Source organism: Hemicordylus capensis, chromosome 4 (genome assembly GCF_027244095.1).
Source record: "Hemicordylus capensis ecotype Gifberg chromosome 4, rHemCap1.1.pri, whole genome shotgun sequence".
Taxonomy (NCBI): domain Eukaryota; kingdom Metazoa; phylum Chordata; class Lepidosauria; order Squamata; family Cordylidae; genus Hemicordylus; species Hemicordylus capensis.
Window position 1 is genome coordinate 289,556,934 of NC_069660.1, and position 27,628 is coordinate 289,584,561.

General features: G+C 44.0%; 1 protein-coding gene across 3 annotated transcripts in view; it reads right to left on the reverse strand.

Annotated features, from left to right (window-relative positions):
- DPYS (dihydropyrimidinase) overlaps window positions 1-27,289 on the reverse strand; it is a 90,067-nt gene extending 62,778 nt beyond the window's left edge. For 2 of the 3 annotated variants that reach the window (XM_053250689.1, XM_053250688.1), the window contains exon 1: window positions 26,826-27,190. In XM_053250689.1, the coding sequence (XP_053106664.1) occupies window positions 26,826-27,074 (249 nt within the window). In that variant the 5' untranslated portion in view covers window positions 27,075-27,190. Of the gene's footprint in view, window positions 1-26,825; window positions 27,191-27,239 lie in introns of those variants that run through there. The other variant, XM_053250690.1, reaches the window with a different exon arrangement.
- Between the last annotated feature and the right edge of the window lie 339 nt (window positions 27,290-27,628).

Below are 27,628 nucleotides of genomic sequence, written 5' to 3' on the forward strand. Positions count from 1 at the left end.
GTGAATCCATTGAGGCTTGCATAGTTTTGTGTTTGTTTGTTTTGCAAATGCACTCTGGCCCAGATCTATGGGTTTGTGAATGATCAAGAAGATGTGTGGATCCTTTGTAGTTTATGTAGTCCCCCCTGCCCCACCCACTCAGCACGTTGACCCACACCTGTGGGTGGTGAAATATTGTGTGTGTGTGTGTGTGTGTGTGTATGAATGAAGCGGGGGTGCGGGTGGGGTAGGGCCTGTATTGATTCTGCCTTGCAACTAGTACTGTCTGTGCTGGCTGCTGTTTCCATATCATTGCTTCTCAATCTGTACCCTTGGAAACATATAGGTTTTTACAGTGCAGACCTTTTAGAGGCCGTAGGCAAGGTGTGTGTGGGGTGGTTGGTAGAGGCTTTGTGCTGCACCAAAGATTTTGAGTAGGAACGTCTGCAGCATTTATGCATTGCTGAGTCTCACCAACCAGATGGTCCGCAGAATGGGACAAAGGGAGCTAGAAGCTCCTTAGGCACACAGTTAAAGCTGGAACTGTTTTCCCAGTGCCTGCTGAGCTGGAAAAATAAATCTGTGTATCAGCAGAACAATAATGGAGGCAGAAGTGATGACTTTGAAATATGGTACCTGCAATTAAGAAAAACTTTTCTTTACAAATCCAAAGCTCCCTGGAAGGCTGAGAAATCCATTTGAAACTACTGAAAATATATTTCTTCATGGGCAGGGCAATAGTGAAAGCAAAAGCATGGTAATGATTGGGATCACTGGTGCAGCCAGTGATCCCAAAATTAAGAAGGGTAGTCGAGCAGATCACATGGTAAAGAGTACTAGAAATGATTGTAAGGAATGGGGGGTGGGGAGAAGACACAATGAAGAGGATGCATTGGCAGATGCAGCTCTGGCTTAATGAATGCAGAGTAATGCACACAAATGAAATGCACTGTTGGTTTCTTAATGGCCTGTATCCCTTAGGCTGTGAGTGCTGAGAAATCAGTAAATTCTTCCGATCAAGCCAGAAAGCATTGTGCAAGAAAAGAGATGGAAATAAAGAATACCAACACATTCTCTTTCACTTATATATTTTTTAAAGTAATGAATGAAACAGAGATAAGCTTAAAGTTATTGACTGACATGAGGAAAATAACCCAAAGAAGTCTCATTGAAGTTAGAAACTTGTCCTTTTAATTCCAGTAGACAAGTTAAGCATTGACTAACTCCCTACCACGGGCCTCGCCATTTCAATGGGACTACTTTGAATAATTGTCCTCATGTCAGTAGTCATTGTGCTAAAAATTTCCATTTCTGCCTTCAACAGTAAGAGCTCTTAAATTCTCATTAGTCACGTTAAGCTTAAATTCATGTTAGTCACTGCCTAGAGATGTACATATCAGGTGGTATAAAAATATGATAAATACAAATAAAATAAATAAGCTTATATTTGTTTTGTCAGCTACTTCTTAGCCTATAATTTATACAAGTAACTGCATCTTATGAGAATTCCCCTGTTAACTGAACAAAGAGGCACTTTTTTAAATGATGGTTATCTTATATTTAGCAGGGAGGTGTATTTAACAATAAATACCTTTCCGCTAAATATTTAGCAGGATATTTAACAATTGGCCCTTCCAGCCCCAGTACAGCATCCCTCCAGTGGCTGTTGCTGCTCTCCACCTTGTGTCTCTTTTTAGACTATGAGCCCTTTGGGGACAAGGAACAATCTTTCTTTTTCATTTTTCTACTGCAAACCACTTTAAGAACTTTTGTTGTCTGTTCAGTTAATCTGTTCAGTAAATAACTGCACAATTTTTGTGCAGATATCCATTTTTATTGGAGATGTATCAGTTCAACCTAAGACCCGTGTTAGATATCATAATAAACCTATGGCTTGTAATGTAAATCAATGCTAAAAACAAAAGTGTATCCCTGCAATAAAACACCACATATGCACAATACAGAAAACCAAGTAACAGAACAAAAAACCCCACGAGAGAGAGAAGGCTTTCCTATATTTAGTAGGGGGAGAGCAATTCCACTCCACACACAGCATCAATTGTTGTTGAAAAGCAGTATCTATTAAAATAATGGCTGACATGCTATGCAGTGTTAAGGAGCCATAATGTTGACCCGTGGCTTCTGCAGATTTTAAATGGTACTAGCCAACCCCGCACAGAGCATTTGTGTGGTGCTTTGGGGCCGGCTACTTCCCCCTCCCTCTTCCTCCTGTCCCGGACTCTCCTCTCTTCCCCTTCCCTCCACTCTGCGGTCTCCAGCCCTCCTCTCCTCCCATTCCTCCCTCCATACAGAGCCTTGGCGGGCAGCCAAGAAGGGCCCCACTGCCGCCGGTTTTTTCTCCCTCCTGTCTGCCTGCCGTGGCTTTTCTCTCCCCCCACTCCGCCCACCCGCTGCCACTTTTGTCTTGCCTGCCCCCTGCCACCACGTTTCTCTCCCCCCCTGCCCGCCACCGCTTTCCTCTTGCCCGCCCCCCTGCCCGCCGCCCTTGCCTGCCACCTGCCACCGCTTTTCTCTCCCCGCTGCCGCTTTTCTCTCCCCCCCTTGTGTGCCCGCCGGCCGGACAGCTGGCCACCACCAGCACTTTCTTGCCCCTCTCCTCCTCACTCTGCCGCCAAATCCTGGACATGCACCAGCTAAGAGAATTAATTATATAGATAAGTGAAACTGTTTTGGAGCAGATATTGCAGAAACAGATGGTTAGTGTGGTGAGTGATTGATTAAATGCTATCAAGTTGGTGTCGCCTCTTAGCGACCACATAGATAGATTTTCTCCAGGATGATCTGTCTTCAACTTGGCCTTTAAGGTCTCTCAGTGGTGCAGTCACTGCTGTCGTAATCGAGTCCATCCACCTTGCTGGTAGTCCTCTTCTTCTCTTTCCTTCAACTTTCCCCAGCATTATGGACTTCTCAAGGGAGCTAGATCTTCACATAATGTGTCTAAAGTATGATAGTTTGAGCCTCGAGTGGAAATTCTGGATTGGTTTGTTCTATGATCCATTTGTTTGTTTTCCTGGCTGTCCATGGTATCCTCAAAAGTCTTCTCCAGCACCAAAGTTCCAAAGCGTCAATGCTTTTTCTATCTTGCTTCTTCAAAGCCCAGCCTTCACATCCATAGAATGTCACAGGGAACACCATTGTCCGAACGATTCTAATCTTTGTAGGTGTAGATACATCATGGCATCTAAATATCCTTTCCAAGGCCTTCATAGCAACCCTACCAAGTGCTAGTCTGTGGCATATTACTTGACTGCTGGATCCTTTACTGTTGACGGTCGATCCTAAAAGGCAGAAGCTATCCACCACTTCAATGTCTTCATTGTCAATTCTGAGACTGGTTGCTGTATGCGTTGTCATTAGTTTAGTCTTCTTTACATTTAGTTGTAGTCCCATTTTTTACTGTGTTCATTTGACTTTCATTACTAGACCTTGCAGATCATCCGCATTCTCAGCTATCAGAATGGTGTCATTAGCATAGTGCAGGTTATTGATGTTTCCTCCTCCAACTTTTAAACCACGATCATCTTCTTCCAATCCAGCTTCTCTCAGTATATGTTCAGCATATAAATTGAATAAATAAAGAGAGTATACGGCCTTGTCTTACTCCTTTGCCGATCTGGAACTGGTCTGTTTCACCATGTTCCATCTGGTCTGTGGCTTCCTGCCCTGTGTATAGGTTTCTCATGAGAACAATGAGATGTTTTGGGATGCCCATTTTCCTAAGGATATTCCGCAAATTGACATGGTTGACGCAATCAAAGGCTTTTCTGTAGTCAATAAAGCACATATTGACTTCTTTCTGGTATTCTTTGGCTTTCTCAATTATCCAGTGTGCATCAGCAATAATGTCTCTTGTTCCCCGGCCTTTTCTGAAAGCAGCTTAAACATCCGGTATTTCCCTTTCCACGTAGGGCTCTAATCTGCGTTGGATGGTCCTGAGCATTATTTTGCTAGCATGTGAAAGTAAAGGTATTGTGCGATGGTTTGCGCAATCTGTTAAGTCTCCTTTCTTTGGTATGGGTATGAAGACTGACCTCTTCCAATATGTTGGCCACTGTGTCATTCTCCAAATCTGCTGGCACAGTTTGGTTAGATCCTTGACTGTTTCTTCTTCTGTTGCCTGCCATATTTCTGTAAATATTCCATCAATTCCTGTAGCCTTCCGACTTGGTAATGACCAGATTGCTGATCTAACTTCATCTTCTCGTACTAGAGGTTCTTGCAAGTAGGGAATATCTTCTAGAGTATCTTGGATGTTGACATCCCTGATGTACAGATTTTCAGTATACTCCTTCCATCTCTGTTTGATCTTCTCTGAATCAGTTACTATCCGTCCTTTGGCATCCCTTAACATACCAATTCGAGGTTGGAACCTCCCTCTGAGTTCAGAGATCTTTTGGGAAACTTGCCTGGTTTTTCCATGTCTATTTCCATCCTCAAGGTCTTTACAGATATCATTGTAGTACTGTTCCTTGTCTCTGTCATGCCCTTACCTTCGGATAGTGAAGAGGAGGAGGGAGTTGGCAACCCTCCAGCAGAGCAAGAGGAGGAGAGTTCATTTGACGGACTGCAGAAAGAAGTGAATGCAGGCCAAGTTGAGGATGCAGCTCCCGAGAGGCTGTCAGAAGCAGACAGGCTGTGGGGTCAGCAGTCAGACTCGGAGCTGCTAGAAGTACAAGCAATAACCCCCGAAGAATGAAGGCGTACTAAGCATCAGCAACAGCGTGATGCGCAGCTGCAGCCTTTGAGACAAAGTGAGCGTCTCTGTAATGAGACAGATAAATCCAGAATTTACAGCAGCTGGCTGAAGGAGGAGGGCAATTAGCCAAGTGCTATAAATCTGCCAGCAGACCACAACCAAGTTGCTAGGAGTAACGTGTCATTCCTGGAACACTGCTGCAGCCCCAGCCTCTGAGAGATTCCAGCTTTGTGTTGGCTTTGGAGTTTCTGGCTGTTTCTGACCAACCCTTGTTCCCTGCTCATAATCAGACTGCTGTGCCCAGCAGAGGCGTATCTAGGGAAAATAGCACCTAGGGCAAGCATTGAAATTGCGCCCCCTGTGCAAACATCTGACACCCATCTTTCAGATAACTTTACCATAATATCAGCTGAAAAATACAAGTCTGAAGGTCACATACAAGTCACATATCTGAATATGTGTACAGTGACTTATATTATATTATTATTTTTTTTTAAATTACCTGTAGCCCCTTCGGGGGGCTTCCTAAAGGCCGTGGCTGGGGGTCTGCAAAGGTCCCCCCTCCCCCCTGCTAGCCTCTAGGGCCTCACAGAGACCATTTGAGCATGTGCAGTGGCCATTTTTAAAATTATTTTTTTTAAAAATGGCAGCTGAAAACAAAATGGCCACCATGTATGCTCAAGTGGCCTCTGTGAGGCCTGGTATGTCCTAGGGCCTCACAGAGGCCATTTGAGCATGCATGGTGGCCATTTTGTTTTTGGCAGGCTTTAAAATTTTTTTTTTTTAAAAAAAGAAATGGCACCCCCTTCAAGTGGCACCCGGGGCACGTGCCCTGCCTGCCCCACCCTAGATACGCCCCTGGTGCCCAGTTACTATTCCTTCTGTGGAGGAGGCGTTGCACCTTGTTGGGCTCTGGACCTGTGGAAATCTGGTGAGTGAACCAGGTTGTGGGGGAAGGCAATTTGAACATGATACCTCCAGTAAAGTGTTCTCTTGTGTTTTCTTTGCATACCAGGGAGGACTCTGAGGAGCTGCCTGCGACGCTGCCCAAGACCTCAACGAAGATGTTGGACAGACGGACTGGAGAGAATGCCGAGGAACTTCCAGCAGCCTTGACAGAGACCTTGGCTCGGACGTCAAACGGACAGGCTCCTGACAGTCTCTTCTAACAGCTTTCTGAAAATCCCTATTAAGTTCCTTCCTGAGGTCTTTATCTTTCTTGACTTTGGCTTCTCTCCTCTTCTTGGCAATTTCCACATCCATTTTGCTCTCTTCTGTTTCTTGGTCTTTGGCAGTCTCTTTTCACATTCGTCCTTAACAATGTCTTTGATTTCATTCCACAGTTCCTTTGGTTCCCTATCTATCAATGAGGTTCAGAACTTCAAAGCGGTTTCTGATGTTCTCCGTGAAAATGGTGGGTACATTCTCAAGATCATATTGTGGGAGCTGGATAGCTTTGTTCTTCCACTTTAGCTTGACTTGGAACTTGCACATGAGCAGTTCATGATCTGTTCCACAGTTGGCCCCTGGCTATGTTTTTGCTGTTATAACTGAGCTCTTCCACCTCCTTGCACCAATAATGTAATCAATTTGATCTCTATGTACTCCATCTGGTGATGTCCATGTGTACAGGCGCCACTTTGGTTGTTTGAAGAATGTGTTAGCAATGAAGAGATCATTGGCTTGGCAGAAACTAATAAATAAGTCATTCTCCTGCTTCGTTTCTGTTTCCTAGGCCATATAGGCTGACTGTGTTTTCCTCCTTACCTTTTCCAGTGTTGGCATTCCAGTCTCCAACCACCACCATAACATCTTGCTTGCATGTTCTGTCAATTTCAGACTGGACTTGAGCATAAAATTCATCAACTTCCTCTTCTTCTGCATCAGTAATTGGAGCACAGACTTGAAGAACTGCCATGTTAAAGGGTTGCCCACGAAATCTAATTTATATTAGTCAGTCACTGACCGCATGGTACCCAAGTACTGTCATTGCTATATCCTTCCTGACTATGCAGGAAGCAACACCGTTCCTTCTCTGTTTCTTGTGTCCTGAGTAGTAAACGGTATGATTTTCTGACTGAAAGTGTCTCATTCCAATCCATTTAAAATCACTGATGCCCAAGCTGTCAATCTGTAGTCGATTCATTTCATCTTTCACTGTGTCGAGCTTTCCCATATTCATGCTTCTTACGTTCCATGTTCCCATTGTAATTCTGTCTTTGCAGCTTCAGATTTTCTTTTCCCACACAGCAACATCAGCTGCTAGATGTCCAAAAGGCTTTAGTCTAACAGCGTCATAAACACCATTGGTACTCTGAGAGATCTTCAGCTCTTCCTCAGTAGCATGTTGAGTACCATCCGACCTGAGGGGCCCATCATCTGGCACTACATCCACAATCATTCTATTTTGTCTATCCATGTGGTTTTCTTGGCAAAATACAGGAGTGGTTTACCATTGCCTTCTCCCCCACAGTATGAAATGATGCCTTTGTCATTGTCACTGAAGTGATCGTTCGCCTCCAGCACCTTCCTATATCGCTGCTGTCCAATATAGGTGCCTGCTTGCTTTAGCTGAGCAGTTGGGATGACCTTCGTGCTTTGGGTGACCCTACTGGGAGTAGGGTGACTCTACTAGGAGTATGCCTCCCAGCATACTTTGCTCATCCCTCCCAGGAACATGCCGCCGCCGCCGCCACCACCACCACCACCACGATGAGGCAACATAGCAGAACTTGGGTGGTACATCCAATTTTGCATGGAACATCCCAGGAACACCACCACCACCACAAAGAGGCAGCATAGCAGGACTTGGGTGGTACATCCAATTTTGGGTGGTACATCCAATAGTGTGGTACACCATCCAATTTTGATCATGTGCGCATGTTCTGCTACTAAAAGAAACAAAAGACTAAATTCTAAGATGCCCTGCTGAGTATTCAGGAATACATAGAAATGAAAGGGTAGCATATACCAGAGTGTATTATACAATATAAAAGTATATTAGGAGTATACATTAATAAGACTGAAGGATGTACAGAAGAGATGAATCCTATAGTATCAATCAGGTGCAATTGTTCCTTGATTCCAGTGGCATGAATAGAAGGAGAAATGTAGCAAAAGATGTTATCAATTGTAAGGGGCTTACAAAGTTTGTCCTGATTATTTTGCTATTCAGAAGTTTCTTTTCACTCTTACAAATCATTCGTACATCAGCTCCTGAAAAAGATCCACAAATCTTTGTCCCCAGTTTTTGAGTAGAATATTAACCAGTGAATTTTGGAGTAAGGTTATTCTTCTCTACTGCCTTTCCTACTAACCTTGGAAGATCAAATATATTTATTTGCAGTTGCAGCTTTTCTGCAACAGTCTGTGGATTTCAAAGTAATTTTTCTTAAATGAGTATAGTCCAAGGGCTCCTGAATGTTTAGTCAGCATAGGTTTGTGGGGCGTGTTTTATCAGTCTTGATGCACCTTTTCATACCAATTTGCTTTTGCTTTAGAGTAAGATTTTATTTACCAAAATCCAGCCTTTTGATGTCATGCAATCAAATACAAAAATGGCCTGTAAGCATTTAAAAGGAAATATGCAAAAGGATATCTGCCCTTTTGCTGCCCCCAGAACCCCGCCATGTCTTATTTTTTGTAACATCTGCAAACAGTGATATACCACACTTTTAATTATTAGACTAAAAGCAAACATTAAACTCACTTTTTGCAATAGGTATGATATGAAGTTGACCTCTCTGATCCTTTCTGGCAATTCATTTTGCCCCCTTTAATGATTGCCTAGGGCAATGCTTTTACACCTTTTCATGTTAAGTATTTAACAGTCAATGGAAAAAGGGCCAAGTGCAGATTTTCCAGTTCTGCTATTTTGGGCAATACACTACTTATTTTAAAGTCTGAGAAATGATCCACCAGTCCCTAGCTATAATGTTGCCATTGTTCCAGAACAACAGATTGCTTTCTTCTTTATACTGTTGTATTACACTATAATGCAACATACCCCTGCTAACTGAGCAAAGAGGCACCTTTTAAAAATGATTGTTCTATTTAGTAGGGGGAGAGCAACTGGCCATATCCATCCCCAGCACAGCATCCCTTCAGTGGTTGTTGCTGGTGTCTATCTTATGTTTCTTTTTTAGACTGTGAGCCCTTTGGGGACAAGGAGACATTTTATTTATTTATATTGATGTAAACCGCTTCGGGAACTTTTGTTGAAAAATGGTTATATAAATATTGGTCACCACAGTATTTTATTGAGTCTTAAAATAAGAGTTTAATGGGCTAAGCTGAATAGATCAGAGTATAGAAAACTACAGACTGACTCCGCTGCAAACTGAGTGATACAATTAGGGGGGGAAAGCAGACCTTTTCAAAAGACCAACAAGTTAAGCATGACATGCGTTGCATGAAATCAGATATAAATTGGTTTTAGAGTTCATTTTACAAACAGAAGAATGTCTATAAAAAAGAGAGTAGATCTGCATACCAATTCCAGTAAAGAAAAAGCAATAAAGTTTAGCTTATATTTAAGAAAGTGATACAAGTAGTTACAAACATTATAATATTGTTTTGCACTTCCCCCATTCCCTAGGAACTATATGAAGTTCCAGGGTAGGTTTTTTACAGGGTATGAGAGAACACAGACACTTTTTGACCACATTGATTTCAATAGGCTTAAATGTGCTTTACAGTGTTGGATTGTCTTCATGATGTTGTAAACATCTGGTTATTTTACAAGTATCCATGGCGAGCAGGGGTTAGTAAAAAGACAGACACAAAGTACTAGTCTATCAAGCGGTACATCTCTACAAAGCAACAGCACACACTTTGCTCATACCCAGACTCTTTTTTGCCAAGCAGCTAAAAAGGTAAGGCTGGTTTCCATTGCTCCAGCTACCAGTCAGGCAGATGACATGTGTACAGTAGTTAGTAGCCTTCAGACACAAAGAAAGCCACTAATGTTCATTTAATCAAGCATCTTCTAGTCACCAGTGCCTACTAAGTGAATGCTTTTAGCTGCACAAAAGCTTAGAGAAAATAGTCCTCTCCTCAATAGCTGTTCTGGTTCTCTTAGTTTCACCTTCACAAGTTAAGGTGTGATACTACAAGTGGGAAAACCCAGTCTGAAGAAACATAAATCCTTTCAAGCCTGCTTCTTGCTTTACAGTGTTGAATGTTAATTTGGGCTTAATGATATATTTGTGCAGTGTGCCACAATGTTGCATATTTTCATAGTGCAGTATGCTGTGATTTAAAGGGTTAAAATTAAATGACAGGGCATCCTTGTGCAATTTAACTTCTAGCCCTCGGTACACTATGACATATATTATGATACCATTGCACAAGTATCCCAGAACTTGGGAGTAGGAGTGTGCACAGAACCGGTCCGGGGCCATGTAAGAGGCCTCCGAACCGGTTCAGATTTGGGCCGGGCCGGCGGTCTGGTGGGGTGTGTGTGTGTCTGGCTTTAAGGGTGGGTAGTACTTATCCCTCCCGTCACTTTCCCCCCTCTGATGCTCCACTTTGGTGCAAAGTTTTTGGGGCGGCAGAGTTCCTCCCTGCTGCCCCTGCCCCTATCATTGTCCGGAAAAAGGGGAAGTTGCCGCCACACATGCACTCGCCGCCATGCGCACACACGTCACACGTTGCATGTGTGACATCACACACTCAACGTGTGATGTGTGTGGTGCGCATGCACCACGACGGGTGCATGCATGGCGGCAACTTCCCCCTTTCCCGGACAACGATAGGGGCAGGGGCGGCAGGGAGGAACTCTGCCACCCCAAAAACTTTGCACCAAAGTGGAGTGCCGGAGGGGGGAAAGCGGTGGGAGGGGTAAGTACTAGCCCCCCCGCCCGTAAAGCCAGACACCTCCCAGTGCCGGACCGCGCCTCTGTGGTTCCGTGTACATCCCTACTTGGGAGACAGTTTTGATCTGCCAGTTCTGGATGGGGGTCACACTTCCCCAGAAGGAACAGATATGGAGTCTGGGGGTGCTTCTGAATCCCAACCTCTCTCTGGTTCCACAGGTTGAGGAGGCGGCCAGAGGGGCCTTCTATCAGCTTCGGCTGATACACCAGCTGCATCCATTTCTTGAGATAAATGACCTCAGAACAGTGGTACATATGCTGCTAACCTCCAGACTTGACTACAGCAATGCACTCTATGTGGGGCTGCCTTTGTACGTATTCTGAAAACTTGAAGTTGGTACAGAATGTGGCAGCCAGCTTAGTCTCTGGGTCATCTCGGAGAGACTGTATTATTCTTATACTAAAAGAGCTACACTGACTACAGATAAGTTTCCAGGGCAAAATACAAGGTGCTGGTTATAACCTATAAAGCCCTAAACAGCGTAGGCCCAGGATATTTCAGAGAGTGAAGGTCTTCTCATGATCCTTGAGAAGCTTCTGTTGGGTCTGCAGGGAGAGTGGGCTTAGCCCGCTCTCTCTGCAGATGATCAAAGTGCAGCCCTGGGCAGCCAGATCGGCCGCCCACACGACTGCTGGCTCCATCATGGAGCCGGTGGGGGCTGTGGGGATTGGGGGTCATGTGGCCCCCAGAAGTCCCAGGATGCCCCACATGAGCATGTGGGGCATCCTGGAGAGACACCCGAGCCCGGGAGGCTGGCTGCAGCCTCCCGGTCGGTGGTCTACTTGTGTGTTGCTGTAAGCCACAGCAACACACAAGCAAAAAAATAAGGTTAACGGAGCACTCACTCCATTAACCTCATTTAAAGGGAGGGGGGATTTTTAGATGGGCTAGCCGCCTTGAGAGCACTGGGCTTGCCTGCGAGCCGGGTGGTTCCCACAATCACTGGGAAGCAGGCTAAGCTCCCTTAGCCCGCTTCCCAGTGATTGTGGGAATAGCCTCAATGTCTTCTCAGCCATTGAGATCATCTGGAGAGGTTCAGCTGCAGTTGCCACAGGCTCGACTGATGACTGCTCAGGGACAGCCCTTCTCTGTTGCTGCTCCAAGGCTTTGGAATACTCTCCCTGCTGAAATAAGAGCCTCTCCATCTCTGACAACTTTTAAGAAGGCAGTTAAGTCACATTTGTTCACCCAGGCTTTTTATTAGACTTACAGTTACATATTTTTAACATTGTGTTAATTTAAAATTATTTTAATGTTTTGACATTTTAATTTTGTTCTAATTTGTACTGTTTTATTGTAAACCTCCCAGAGACATGGGTTTTAGTTGGTATAAAATATGTTAAATACATTTATATGAAAACAGTTCAAGCGTTAGTGGACTTGCTTCTGTGTATAAACTCTGTCAAAGTTTGGCTGACCCTAGAATGGGGTTTCCAACTGGCTAAATTTTTATTGACTTGGCTAAAGTTTGTATAATCTTTTTAAAAGGGTGTTTCTTTAAAACAAACATTAGTGACCCTATCCTAGAGATTATGGATTTGATTTCCCAATACTCAAGAAGAGATTAAGCCTGCTTCTGGTAGAGGGTCTCAGGCCCATACAAAGAAGTGCCTGTGTGCTAGAGGAAGGAATACAGTCAGTTTCTTGGGACTGACATTGCTGGGGGAAACCAGAGAACCCATACAGATAAATGAATTACCCCCGGGATGAGCTTGGTCACCTGTGTCATCTTCCAAGGAAGGTTTTGCCTCACATCAGAAGTAGACATGTGATCAAGGGTCTAACCACCAGGAATGAAGAGTCATCCATACCCGCCAAGACTCTGGGAAGACACCTTGGCAGGGCTGTGGGTGCTACTGATTGGAAGGAGTGAACAGCTGCAGTTAGAATAAACTAATTAAAAAAGCCAAAGGAAGTCCTGTGTTTGCTTTTGGTGTTTTGTTCACTGCATTACAATGTGGTTACATCTTCAAGGAGGCACAGGAGGTGCACTCTTAGCATATTTGTAAATCTTCCCTTTGCAGATGGCTCATTCATGGGCTGATATTAGGCAGGTGATCAGAAGAGCTTTGCAACAATCAGAACAGCTATGTTTTTCCAATGGGTTCATAGACTTGGAAGAAATTGAGGGATTATTTTAAGTCCCTCTTGCAAAGCAAGACCATATATCTGCCTCTGCACAGCTTATGCAATCCAGGCCACAGTGTGTCAGAATTAGGAGACAAGTAGATGGCTCAGTCTTGACTGCTAGTCTTCTTACATCCCTGACCTCTGGACACTGGGACATCCAGGGGTAGCCAAAGACATTCTGCTGCCTCTGGTGGCTGCACTGTATGATCTGAGGTATACGCTTCATGGACTCTTTCAGGTTTTGTTATCCTACAATTATACCCCTGTAGTCCCTGCTACAGTTCAAAGGATCATCAGTGAGGTTAGGGAGGGACAGTGGGTAAGAAGAAATTTCTGATATTTCATGATGCTTCCTTGGTATCCCTGGAAGTCATTCTTGCCCATGGTGACTACTTGGTCAATCAGCCCTTCACACAACACTGATGGAATTTACTGCCACAAGGCGTGATAGTGGCCAGTAGCTTAAAGATTAGACCAATTCATGGAATATGGGGTTTTTCAACGGATGTTAGCCATAAAAACTAGATGCAGTAGCTACATTCAGAAGCAATATTTCTCCAGATACATACAAGAATTGGGGCAGTATCCCCAATTCTTTTTGAGGAAGCAAGCAACAGGGAAAAACTGATGCCTTTATATACGTTGTATAGGTTTCTAAGAACCATCCAGATGGCCACAGTGGAAACAAAGATGCTAGATTAGACAATAACTGATCCCTCAAAGCTCTTTGTATGTTCTTATGCCATCATGCAAATCCAAAAATATGGATTTGAAACACTTGGGTTATCTGCAGCACCATAAGAAGTGGTCTTGAATGAAAGTTTATTTTACATCTTTTTATTTAGATTTATGAAAAATATTTTCCAGATTTACCAAAAAAAAAAAAGGGGGGGGTGGGGTGGGGTGGGGGGAGATAGGACTTTTAGTTCAGCTTGTTTAAGAGAACAACTTATAGCAAGTTGAATCAATGCTACCTTAAGTGGCACTGAATCTTTTAGTGTTGGCATGTGCCTGGTGAATGAGAGCCAAAATAAATTTAATGATTTAAGTTTCTCAAAAAAGTGTGGGTTCACTCATCATCCCAGCCAATTTACTTAGAACAGCAAACACAGCAATTATGCCCTATGTATTGAGGTTTGTGTACCAGCCAATTATAAAACATTTCTGCAAAGCTGTAGTGCTCTTTGAACTCCCTTGGGAAATTATTCAAGTGATTCTGACAAGGATTCCTGTAAAGGAACACAACACACATTTTATAATCTCTCGAGTATTGATCAATTTAAAACTAAGCACATACCCCAAAGAAAGGAAGAACCAGCGCAATCAAGAATCCATCCCCTATCCATCCCTAGCACAGCATCCCTCCAGTGGCTGTTGCTTGTGTTTCTTTTTTTAGATTATGAGCCCTTTGGGGACATGGAGCCATTTTATTAATATCTATGTAAATCACTTTGGGAATTTTTATTGAAAAGCGGTATATAAATGTTCGTCGTATCCAGTACTCAAGTTTGTTTCATCCAGCAGAAGAAACATTGCAAGATAAAATGTTTTGAAGATAAAATTGTTGAGGGAGATTGTTGTAAAGCTATATAAATCCCACCTAGTAAGTGAGAAAACAAAAGGGTATGTGTGAGTTAACATATTTATTTATTTATTTATTTATTTGATTTCTATACTACCCTTCCCAAAATGGCTCAGGGTGGTTTACATTAAACACAGATTGGAAGTGGCTTCTTCAAAGTTATCTTGAAGATGCCAGGGAGGGAGGGAACCTGGAACCTCCTGCATGCAAGCAAGTAGATGCTCTTCCCAGAGCAGCCCCATCCCCTAGGAGAAATATCTTACAATACTCACATGCAATCTCCCATTCAAATGCAAACCAGGGTGGACCTTGCTTAGCAAAGGGGACAATTGCTTCCACAAGACCAGCTCTCATCCCAAGTCTGAGAACCCCTGGGTTAAGCACCTCTTCCCTGTTTTAAGTGCAGCTCTTGCTCCCTGTTTCAAACATTTAGGTTAATAAACATAAATGCTTGCTGAAGTTCTGAAAAGGGAAACATATAGCTTAATAAAAAGAATGTTTTCAAAGCTAATAATATAATTTCAGAAGTCCCATATCCCCCTTTGAATTAATCATATTTCGTAATGTGGGAGCAGGGGCGTATCTAGGGTGAGGCAGGCAGGGCATGTGCCCCGGGCACCACTTGAAGGGGGGTGCCATTAAATAAAATTAAAAATATAAAATGGCCGCCAAAAACAAAATGGCCCCGAGCATGCTCAAATGGCCTCTGTGAGGCCCTAGGCCATGCCAGGCCATGCAGAGGCCATTTGAGCATGCGCGGTGGCCATTTTGTTTTCACCGGCCATTAAATTTTTTTTTAAAAAAAAATGGCCACCGCACATGCTCAAATGGTCCCTGTGAGGCCCTAGAGGCCAGCGGGGGGAGGGGGAACCTTTTCAGACCCCCCAAGCCTTTAGGAAGCCCCGCAAAGGGGCTACAGTTAATTTTAAAAACAAAAACAAAAATTAATACAATATAAGCCACTGTACACATATTTAGATTGGCAATATGTACAGAGAATCAGGGCTTGTGAATACTGAGCTGAAGCTTATGAGCTAGGATTGTATTCATTTCCTCTTACTTTGCTTCTTGTGATAAGGGAGTTAAATGTGATGTCTTAATAATAGGGCTATTAATGGTGAGTTTGTCTTTGAATCGGTGTGAAATCCTTAGCCACTGGGAGTTGCTTGCTCTCTTTCTCTCATTTTAACTGTCTTTCTGAAATACTAGAATATATTCCAAGCAGTGACACAGTTTACTCTGCATAATTAGACAGGCACTTCTGTTTAGTTTCCCAAGTACACCTCCATATATTTGGGTATTTCATGAGCCCCAGCATACTGAAATTTGTAGTTTTCCAGCATTTTTTGGTTTGGCTACATCCACTGCCGAATAGTGTTTGAAATATTAAAAGATTAACGAGCTTGGCTTTATTTTTGAGCTGATATTATGGTAAAGTTATCTGAAAGATGGGTGTCAGATGTTTGGACAGGGGGAGCAATTTCAGTGCTTGCCCTGGGTGCTATTTTCCCTAGATACGCCTCTGTGTGGGAGGATCTCCAGATAACCTACCCAAATCTTTATCTGCAGCGCTACAGGAGGTGTGTTTCTTTCCTGGAAGTAGTTGTGTCTGTGCTGTTTATGAGGTTCAGATTAGCTGGTCATTCTTGTTCACTTAAGCAAGAGAACTTGGGCTCTCTGCAACTTGTGGATCAGCTACTGGTGTGTCATCTGAGCCCCTGGTGGCGCAGTGGTAAAACTGCCGCCCTGTAACCAGAAGGTTACAAGTTCGATCCTGACCAGGGGCTCAAGGTTGACTCAGCCTTCCATCCTTCCGAGGTCGGTAAAATGAGTACCCAGAATGTTGGGGGCAATATGCTAAATCATTGTAAACCGCTTAGAGAGCTCCAGCTATAAAGCGGTATATAAATGTAAGTGCTATTGCTATCTTCTGCTTCTGGAGTCATCTTACTTCATCCTGTTCTACAGATTCTGAATCAGCCACTGGTACATTGCTACTCTGCAAGTGCCTTTGATCCCTTTGCAAGAACTTGACTTCCAGGATCATCACCTCCAACAAGTATGTGGTCACTTCATGCTGGATTTTTGCTTTCCACTCCTTATTCTGTCATTTTGTTGGCTAGAATAGAATTGTTGTAGCAGTAATGAGCCAATCTTGTTTTCTATTCTGCTATAAGTTCTGCTCAACTGTTGCAGCCCTCTGGTTACAATAAGTTGCCTCAAAGGCAGTAAAGTCTTTCTCAACAACGACAAATAATATTTATATACTGCTTTTCAACAGAAGTTTCCAAAGTGATTTACATACAAGTCTCCCTCAGACTCTGGAATGCTCTCCCGGTGGCTATTCACTCCTTGGTATCCATTTAGAAAGTGTATGAAATCTTGGCTTTTTACCCAGGCTTTTATATGATTATCTCTACTGCTGCTTCTTTGTATTTTGTATGGTTATCTTATGCTTGTAATTTAAATCTTTTTAATTAGATCTATGTTTTTATATTTTAGCTTTATATTTTAATTTTGTAATTTTTATTATCTTGTTTTAATTTGTGTGAATCACCTTGGGATTGTTTTAATGAAAGGCGGTATACACATTTAACTATAAAATAAATAGAGAAATAATAAATAAATAAGATGGATCCCTGTCCCCAAAGGGCTCACAATCTAGAAATGAAACACAAGATAGACACCAGCAACAGTCACTGGAGGTACTGTGCTGGCGGGTGCAGGTGGAATAGGGCCAGTTACTCTCCCGCTGCTAAATAAAGAGAATCACCACATTAAAAAGTTGCCTCTTTGCCAAGTTAGCAGGGGATGGATCTCCTTCGATCCATCAATCCCTGAGCCAGACTCTAAACCTTGAGAAGGTGTGTTCCGGTGGTCCTGGATGGCTAGGTATGCAGCAGTTTGTTTCCTGTTTATCTGCAAATCCTTGTCCTGAGCTGTATTGCCTGTAAACAGGGGTGGCAAATGTTGCAGCGTATTTGTTGATTCTAATGTCTTCATTAGATTCTTCACCAAGTCCTCTTCACTGGGCTTTGTCAGGTAAGCACTGCTCAGAATGTCTGCAAACATGAGATATTTCCCTAGGTGATACTGAACGTGGACAACTTAGTTTTGTAGGTACATCATCAGCTACAGCCTCTTTGGGCCATTCAACAATGGCTTTCACATAATGATTTCCAAAGGTTTACAGTCCAACTGTACATGCTATTGTCCAGCCCAGTGGCTCCCAACCTGGGTTCCTCCAGATGTTACTGAACTACAACTCCCAGCATCCCTAGCCATAATAAATTTTAGCTGGAGGTGATGGGAGTTGTAGTTCATCAACATCTGGAGGAACCACCCAGGTTGGTAACCACTCCACTGGACTAACCAAACAGGAGCTGATGGAAACATTCCAGTCTGAGTCAATATAGCCAGTAGTTCTTTTTCTATCTGTGCATATCCTCTTTCAGATTCTGACAAATGCAATCAGTTGCTGTCTCGATGACAGGGCACCACCTAGTCCTGTCTCAGATGCATCCCACTAACAGTAGCTAGACTGTAGTACTTGAATACATGGCTCATGTGCCTAATCCTCTCAACTGCCCGCTTATGATTCCCCCCACTTTAAAACACATTTCCACTCTACTTCCTTATGTGTCATCTGTCACAGTAATCTATGTCAAATGTGTCTCAGTAATCTGTTTGCTAGCCCTATGCAAATATGGAACTTGCAATGTCAGGCTTGATGGCAAATGGGCTGCCTGCCCCCTGCCCCTGGTAGTTATTTCCAAAAGCTGAAAAGAAGCAGACATATGGCATAGCAGTATCTTTTTTGTTCTGAGGGATTTTTAAAATATATATAATTAGCTTTCCAAACATTTATTGAACTAAAATTAAGATAGTCTTTCTTTCTTTACTCCGAGGCCCTCAAAGTTCCATGATGGCCACTGAAGGCTCTTATCAAGTTCTGAACCAGCAGGAAGTGGAATTGGGTCAAACCTGATCCTTCTCCTTCCCCATACCTGAGACGAGCCCTCAGTGGACAGTAGTGAGCAGAGGTGTAACTATAGGGGGGCAGGGGGGGCACGTGCCCCGGGAGCCATCTTTTCTGGTCACGTGGGGGGCACCACCATGACTAATTTTTTTTTAATTTTTAATTTTTTGTTAATACAAATGTTTCCTGCTCAGTGCAGCAGCACTGCAGCAGTCAAGGGAGCGCGTCGTTGCCCCCTTCCCCACGAGCGGTCCCTTCCGCGCCACCTGCGCCCCCCCCCATTGCTTTGCTGGCACCTGGCAGCCAGTCAGTGGCCTGGCTTGGCGGCGTCGGGCGCTTGTGAGGAAAAACCTAAGTATAATGTAGTATGTTGAGGGGGCGGGGGGGGGCGCGGTGGGGGGGCACCATTTCTGTGCTTGCCCCGGGCGCTGTTTTCCCTAGTTACGCCTCTGGTAGTGAGACTTGTAAGCAAGGGTGTAGCTAGGGGAGAGGGGGCCTGTGTTCATCCCTCTCCCCGGCGGCCCCTTGGAATGAGGGAGATAATGAAGAAAATAGGGAGGGGTGGAGCTGGGGGCTCCCAGAAGCTGAGGGGACTGGGAACCCATCTGCTCAATTATAGCTACACTCCTGCATGGAAGGCCTCAACGTTAGCCAGAGGGGCACCTTTAGTGCCAGAGGTAATCACCCCTATGGGAAGGCCAGCCTAACAACTGGTAATATAAAAAATAAATAAATTCACATTTCTTGTAGCTTGTTGTTGCAGCTTTTAATATGGTTGTTTCTTACATTAGCCCAATTGATACAAAAGAAATTTATTTTTTGAGGCAAGTATACTAACCTAGTTACTGGACCTGTGTGTAATAGCTGTGCTTCAGTGCTCTGTTCAGAGGTTTAAGAACAGTGTACAGGTGAAACTCGGAAAATTAGAATATCGTGCAAAAGTCCATTAATTTCAGTAATGCAAATTAAAAGGTGAAACTGATATATGAGACAGACGCATTACATGCAAAGCGAGATAAGTCAAGCCTGAATTTGTTATAATTGTGATGATCATGGTGTACAGCTCATGAAAACCCCAAATCCACAATCTCAGAAAATTAGAATATTACATGGAACCAAGAAAACAAGGATTGAAGAATAGAACAATATCAGACCTCTGAAAAGTATACAGTGTACTGTGCTTGATTGGCCAGCAAACTCGCCTGACCTGACCCCATAGAGAATCTATGGGGCATTGCCAAGAGAAGGATGAGAGACATGAGACCAAACAATGCAGAATTGCTGAAGGCCGCTAATGAAGCATCCTGGTCTTCCATAATACCTCATCAGTGCCACAGGCTGATAGCATCCATGCCACGCCGCATTGAGGCAGTAATTGCTGCAAAAGGGGCCCAAACCAAGTACTGAATACATATGCATGCTTATACTTTTCAGAGGTCTGATATTGTTCTATTCTTCAATCCTTGTTTTCTTGGTTCCATGTAATATTCTAATTTTCTGAGATTGTGGATTTGGGGTTTTCATGAGCTGTACGCCATGATCATCACAATTATAACAAATTAAGGCTTGACTTATCTCGCTTTGCATGTAATGCGTCTGTCTCATATATCAGTTTCACCTTTTAATTTGCATTACTGAAATTAATGGACTTTTGCACGATATTCTAATTTTCCGAGTTTCACCTGTAAGTGTGCAAACTTCCTGTGGGCTTTTGTATGATAACTAGGCTACCGATTCATGACATAGATCTACTGAGGCAATCTACTGAGCCAGCGGGGTGTAGTGGTTAGAGTGCTGGACTAGGACTGGGGACACCCGAGTTCAAATCCACATTCAGCCATGATACTTGTTGGGCCTGTCACTTCTCAGCCTAACCTACTTCACAGGGTTGATGTGAGGAGAAATTTAAGTATGTAGTACACTGCTCTGGGCTCCTTGGAGGAAGAGCGGGATATAAAATGCAATAAACAAACAAACAAATCTGTTGTCTTGTAGGTAGGCCAGTTCTTGCTTCAATAGTCTGTCAGTGTGATAGGTACTGGACTTTGTGTGCTCCCTACTGGTGCCACACTGGAGTCTATTCCTAGTCTTCAGCTTCCCTGCCAATTGGCCTCCTCCTTGAAAGACATCCCCAAAATATCCAATAGGAAGCTGCCTTATTCCAAGTCAGACCATTGGTCCATCTAGGGCCATATTGTCTACACTGACTTGTAGTCACTCTCCAAGGTTGCAGGCAGGAGTCTTTCACATCTCTGTGACATCTCTCACTGGAGATGTCATAGATTGAACCTGGGATCTTCTGTGTGCAAAGCAGATGCTTTACCATTGAACTATGGCCCTATCTCCTAAGGGGGGTATCATCTGGCAAACAGTGCTCACATGCAGCCACCCATCCAAAGGCAAACCAGGACAGACCCCACTTTTTTGTGGACAATTCATGGTCAGTACCACAAGATCAGTGCTCCTCCCATCCTCTCCTCCTTTGTCCAGGCAGCCAAATAGCTTCTTCATTCCTGCTTTTCAGATGTCAGTGTTGCACATATTGAAGACCATCTCCCTAAAGTCAAGGATCATAAATTCTATCCAGTGTCTGGCCAACATTTGGGTAGGGATCAGACAAATGCAGTGGGCAAAGCTAGCATATAAGTGATAGCTTGATGAGTTTTCAATTGGTATTTACAGAATACACACGCATGTGCATATGCATGTGTGTGTACATATATGTGCACATGTGTAGAAGTACATGCCTCATAGATAAGACAGCAGGATGGCATATTAAAGTGCTGCAACAAGAATTCATGTGTTGCTGCAGAATGGGGCACTGAAATTTTGTCCATGTCACCGTGTATTGGTTTGGTATCTCCTCTTCTCACATGAAAGGTGGGAGTCAATACATAAAGGACATTTTTTTCTTAATTTAACACATTTGCATACCGCCCAAAACGCAAGTCTCTGGGAAGTTTGTAAGCCCATGAATTCCCCGTAAAGCTCTACACCTGAGCCACTCCCACTGTCTGCTCTCTCAAGCCTTCCACTTGGTTCCACATACATTGCTGCACTCCCCATCGGTTGGTCTTCCACTTCAGGTGATGGCTTCCCATAGCTACTTTTCATTTTCAAAAAAGCAATGGGGTAGTTACACACAGCTGCATTCTTTCCCGAATTTGGTTTGCCAGCTTGTAATTGGCAGATGCCTTTAACAGTTGCTTGTAAAATAATAATAATAATAATAATGAAGTGGAACAGGTGCAGCTTTCCTCACCACTCTGCCATCATGCCTCGAAAAGCTGCAGTTGCTCCATTTCTGTCAGTCATGCAGTACTTAGAAGTGTTAAGTTGTCAGAGAAAGAAAGAAAGAAAGAAAGGCTGCAACACTGCTCTGGATCAAGGCATATAAGTTCTAAATAATCCATTTAAATATAGTCCAAGGCTTGTGCCAAGTCAAAATTTACTGGCCAAGTAGGCCATGGAGCTTCTGAACATCTATGGTGCTTAAGGCATCATGTTTTAGCCCTGAGGCATTGCAAGCCAGCTATAAGCAATTTAACCAATGGATTTTATGAAGTATTATCAGACCTCTAAGTGTACAGATCGGGAGTTCTTAACTGTTTTGCACCTACAAACTCGCCAGTTCCTCTAGTATTATCCATGAGCCTTCATCCCATGTGTATAATATATTTTCATAAGGCTCTTGTAAAAATTAGGGGGAAAGTACTCAATAATTATTTTCAGGAACTTAATTTTGGCTCACCAGGAAGTAAAATAAATTCATTGCAGCAAAGATTTTCCACAGACCACCTGGACAGACCTCCACAGACCTAACCCTTGGACCCCCGGGGTAAAATCCCTAGTATAGACTGTGTAAACTCAAGACATGAAAAAGATCTGTGTAGAGGTACTTGGCTTCAGGAGGAAAAAAAAATTGGGGCCAGCCATGTAGGTCCATTAGAAAAATCCCAGTGTAACAGCAGTGCAATACCTTCATCAGGACCACCAAGTAATAAGTTCGTGAACAAGCTTTCAGTTTCTTTAGAAATCTTCTTCAGGCCAGATGCTGAAGGGGGAAAAGATGTGGCTGCAGGGGCATAGCTAGGGGAGAGGGGGCCAGTGTTCACCCCTCTCCCTGGCGGCCCCTTGGAGTGAGGGAGATAATGAAGAAAATGGGGAGGGGTGGAGCTGGGGGGCCCGGGTTGTTTGAACCCACCTGCTCAATTATAGCTACGCCCCGTGTTGCTGGGGCCTAGTGAATAAGTCCGAGCTGCAGTTTGAAATATGGAATGGAGATGATATAGACAGATAGTATGGTCCTGTGAATAGTTACACAGAAATAAATCCCACTGCTTTCAGTGGGGTTACTCCCAAATAAGTGTGTATAGGATTGCAACTTTAATTAGGTCAGACAATGCTAGGTGCAAGCAAGCAAGTAAGCAAACAAACAAAACAAAACAAAAACAAACAAACACCAAAACTAAAACTTCAGGAAAATCTGTTGCATGTTGAGGGCAGCTTTTTTACTTTTTAAGGCAAGCCCAATGAACGCCAAACACAGAAAGATAACAGCTGGTATACAGGAGCCACAATCCAGCATAGACTTAAAAGCACAGTTAAACTCAGTCATTTCAGTCGGTTAAAAGCACACTTTAGTTTGAACTGGAGCTCATCTTATCATATTATAACATAATAGTTTTTCAGTCCTCACAAATAGCTGGATTTAGGCCATGTCTAGACTGGTTTGGTTTTTTTTAACTGACCAGCCCTGATAACTAGGGCTGCATATAAGCCCCAATTCCACAAGAGGACAGAAAAGTAAAGAATATGATCTGGATTTCTATTTTAAGTAGTCAAGTTTCTGAGCTTTATGACTGCACAGATTCACTTGATTGTGTGGGCAACACCTGCTGAAATCTCAAAAAGCAAAGAATAAGATGGCTTCCTCGTGCTCAGAATGGGGCGAGGGGAGAGTGTAGTCCCTTGCATGGATCCTTCTCATGCTTCTAGCGACCAGCAAAATCAGAATTGTGGAGGAGAGGGGGAGAGAGGGGCTATCTAACCCTTCTCCTCCAAGGCTGCCATAGTGATGCAAAGGAGACCATCTAGGGGACAGGAGTAGTACCTTGGCCCAGGTCAGTTGACCCCATTCACTTGGAGCAACTGACACATGCCCACCTGAGCATAGACACCATTCTGACCCACCCCTCCGAGCAAGCAGTAGGTACAGTCAAGAGAACAGAGAAGCAGGAGAGACTTTTTGCCATCTAGCCCCTGCTCCTCTAATGATGGTGAGGCAAAGGAGACAACTTGAAACCTTCTGCTCTTCCCAGAGCAGCTTCATCCCATGAGGGGAATGTCTTGCAGTGCTCACACATCAAGTCTCCCATTTATATGCAACCAGGGTGGACCCTGTTTAGCTATGGGGACCAGTCATGCTTGCTACCACAAGACCAGCTCTCCTCTCCTGTCCATTGGGCTCTTTGATTCTGATAAATTTGCAGCATTCCCCAGTGCCACATGGAGGTGGCCACAGCCAGTGAGACTATCTCCACACAGTTCCCCATATTTTCAGTGATATATTGGGTAGGGGGAGCATTCTACTGGGACCAGAACCCATGGGTCTGGCTTGGAAGGTGGTCAAGGACATCTGGAAAGTGTGGTCTTCCTAGGGGGAAACTGCTGGGAGGAACAACATTTCCTAGATATGCAGTGTAAGGAGACCTACTGATAATTGTACAAGAAGGCAGCACAATCTGAACAGTATCCTTTCCAGCTACCTAGCACAGTACACAGAAGCACTGGCCATTATAGATTTAAATTTAGGGCATATTCCACAGAGAATTCTGCATAGCTTGGTTAGCACTGGGCACATGTCTCAAATGTTTGGCTGGGTGCCCCGAATCTCTTGCCTGCTCCCTGCATGCCCCAACACTAACCTCCTTTGGATGGAGCAGGAGGCAGTGGCAAGCAAGTGACAGTCCAGGCTGCAATTAAACATTCCAGACCAGCAGGTGCTTCCTGCCATGACCATCCCTGAACCTTCATCCTCACCACTCCTTGTCCTTGTCACAAAAATGAGGAGTGACAGAGGTGAAAGCCTCCCCCCCACCCATTTCATCGTTGTCCCTTCCGTTTGTGCACAGAGGGAAGGGGGAAGCAGTGGTGCTGGGATTCGGCTATTTCAGTGTGCCTTATATTACACCAGCAACACAAGCTCAATGGATGGAGGCACCAGGTAGCTCTCGTACCCAACACCAGTACAGCTGTTGGGCTCGATGAAGGAAGCAGTGGTGATGTCCCAGGAGGAGGTGTGTAGGAAATGAAAGGAAAGGTTGTGCCGACGAGTTGGTGTCGACTCCTGGCAACCACAGAGCCATGTGGTTTTCTTGGTAGAATACAGGAAGGGTTGACCATTTCCTCCTCCCATGCAGTGTGAGATGATGCCTTTCAGCACCTAACTATATCACTGCTGCCTGATATAGGAGTTTCCCATTTTGTGGGAAACACATCAGCGGGGATTCGAACCAATAGCCTCTTGCTCTCTAGGCAGGTTGCTTCCCCTGCTGTGCCATTAGGTGGCACAGGAGGTGTGTAACCCCTCCTCAAAATTACTACTAACCTCCAACCCCCAAACCTCTGGATTAAATAAACTTCATAGTGCCAAAGCTGCTGCTAGGGGAAAAAAAATTAAAGGATACCCTGCCCCCTGCCATTTCTAATTCATAGTGGCACCTCCAGATTTTAAACTGTGGCAAAGTTGCCATATGAAGTGATTGCAAAGGGAGTGGAAATCTGAAAATAAATCAAGTACAGTGGGCTAGGGATCCAAACCTAAAGACCTTCAACCGCAACATGCCAGTTATAACGAGGATCCACTGGTAATTAACGATTTCAAACACTCGGAGTGTTGGATTCCTTTTGAAAGCATGAACAACTTTAATTATCAAAATAGACAGGGGGAAAGGCTGCAGCCCTGAGCCAAACCCGGGATCTTTTGAATACCTAACAATACTGTAAAGAATACAGCAGCCTACAAAAACAGCCAGGGTACGAAAGAAAGAAAGAAAGAAAGAAAGATCTTTATATAGTTACAAAATCAATCATAAATAAATACCATATGTCAAGCCTTGTAGTCAAAGCATGTTCAGTGGCTTTTTAGAACTTGGTTCACACCAGAACATGAGTACTGGGAGCCTTTTTTCAGTCTGATATATGTATTTATGATTGACTTTGTAACTTTATAAAGATTACTAAGTCCCCCCCCTTTTACCCCAGTTTTTATGTGTTTGTTGAGGGTAAAAAAGAGTTTGGCATTTAGGCTGTTTGTTGCTGTGTACAGAATATGCTGGTCTCCAGGGGAATGTATTCTAAAAGGTGACTAACTATTGTGTAAATGTGTCACTTTATCCAACCTGTCTAATGTGTTATATCAAAGTGTTGGTAACCACTCTGGGAAGAGCAGAAGGTTTCAAGTTCCTTCCCTGGCTTCTCCAAAATAGGGCTGATAGCGATTCCTGCCTGCAACCTTGGAGAAGCCGCTGCCAGTCTGTGAAGACAATACTGAGCTAGATAGTCCAATGGTCTGACTCAGTATATGGCAGCTTCCTATCTTCCTAAATTCCAGCTACCTGGAATTTATAGAGGAAATGAAAAGCTTGTATCAGAAGACCAGCATTGTTTACTAAAAGGCAGATATTGCAAGGGTGGGGGATGAAAACAAATGGGACCCAACCAGACAAAAAAAGACCCTGGGTGATAGTAGCAGCCAGGATAGAAGCAGTGTGCGAGTCAAGTTTTGAAAGAAAAGTATGAAAGGAAAGTTTAAAGGAGATTTACATGAAATGCAAGAAAGAAGCAAGATTGAGGCCTATTTGGTGGTGCTGATACTCCTCCCTGCACCCCCATTTCTTAGACTAAATTTTTCCTTCTGCTGGGACAGAAGTGACAGCTGGTAGATACCAATGGAAAATCCAGGATAGCAGAGGTGTGATTGGGCAGCTGTTTATTCGCCTCTCACACACACCCATGAATAGTAGCACCAAAGACAGGATCTCCTCTCCATGCACATAGCATTCCATAAAGTCCAAGAATCTCACAGGATTATTTGGAGTTTTCAGAGATGGATGCAAAGGTTAAGAAGCAACTCCTCAATTAAGTTGGGGGAGGCAGTAGAGGAAAGGCACTTTTGTGGAGGGAAGAAAATTGTGTTTTGGTGATTAAAGAGATGGGTTCTTAGGTTTGGCAGGGAGGGAGTTTGGGCAGGGAGGGAGTGCAGCAAAATGAGGGGCAGGAAACACTTCAAAGGCTTCGGTGGGATCTGTCTGTAACGCTAGGGATTCTTACTTTAAGAACTCCTTAGGTAGCCATACTTCTGCCTACCTAAGGAGTCGTCCGCAGGAAGGAAGCACTAAGCTTCTTTTTGAGCAGTTCAATTTCTCTTCCACGCCAACAGGAACTACCGCCCGATTTTCCTCTTGGTATCTAAAGTGGTGCCCTGGAGACCACCCCACAGTGCAGTGCAGTGCAGTGCAGCACTCTTTTTGGGAAGACGGCCACAAAGACAGGTTTACCTTCGTTCCTTGGTAGAAGTCGTCTTTAGACTGGGTTCCCATGAAGGGGAACTGCATGTGCGTGTGCGTATCAATCCCTCCAGGCAGAACCAGCTTGTCGGAGGCATCTACCACCTGGAGACCAGTGGGGGATGTAGGCTGGAGATTCGGCCCCACCGCCCGCACTATCCCATCTTCCACGTACACATCGGCCACTTGGGAGCAGTCGTCGTTCACCACCCTCCCTCCTTTGATCAAGATCTTCTGCATGGCTTCCTCTCTCTCTTTTTCTGCCCCTTACACGCTTCTGAACACACTTTCTAGAGAAGCAGGCTGACTTCTCAGGACGGCGGTACGGAAGCCACAGCAACGCTTTTTAAGGCTCCCTCCCGCTGACACGCAGTCACGTGTGCCCCCCCCCCCTTTACACTTAACCTTTTCCTCGCCGGCTTTTCCTTTTTGGTGCTGCTGAATAGTACTCCTTTCTCTTCTGGTCCCCAACTGGTTTCCCGGCGCGCCCTGCTATAATTTCTCTTGCAACAAAAGCAGGTGGGAAACTTCTGCTCTAGGGAGAACACAGTGGTCGTAGCCTGGGAGTACTTAATCCGGACAAGTAAAAACGTGACCCTTCACCCAGGCTTTTAGATGAGAGTCGTTTTTGGTGCTGCTGCTGCTTTGTGTTTTAATTATATTGTAAACCACTTTGGGGTTATTTTTTAATGAAAAGCAGTATAAAAATGGAACAATAAAATAAATATCTCCCTGTTTTCTCAAGTTGAAGCTGTGGCCAAGAGGCCATTCTATCAGCTTCAACTGATACACCA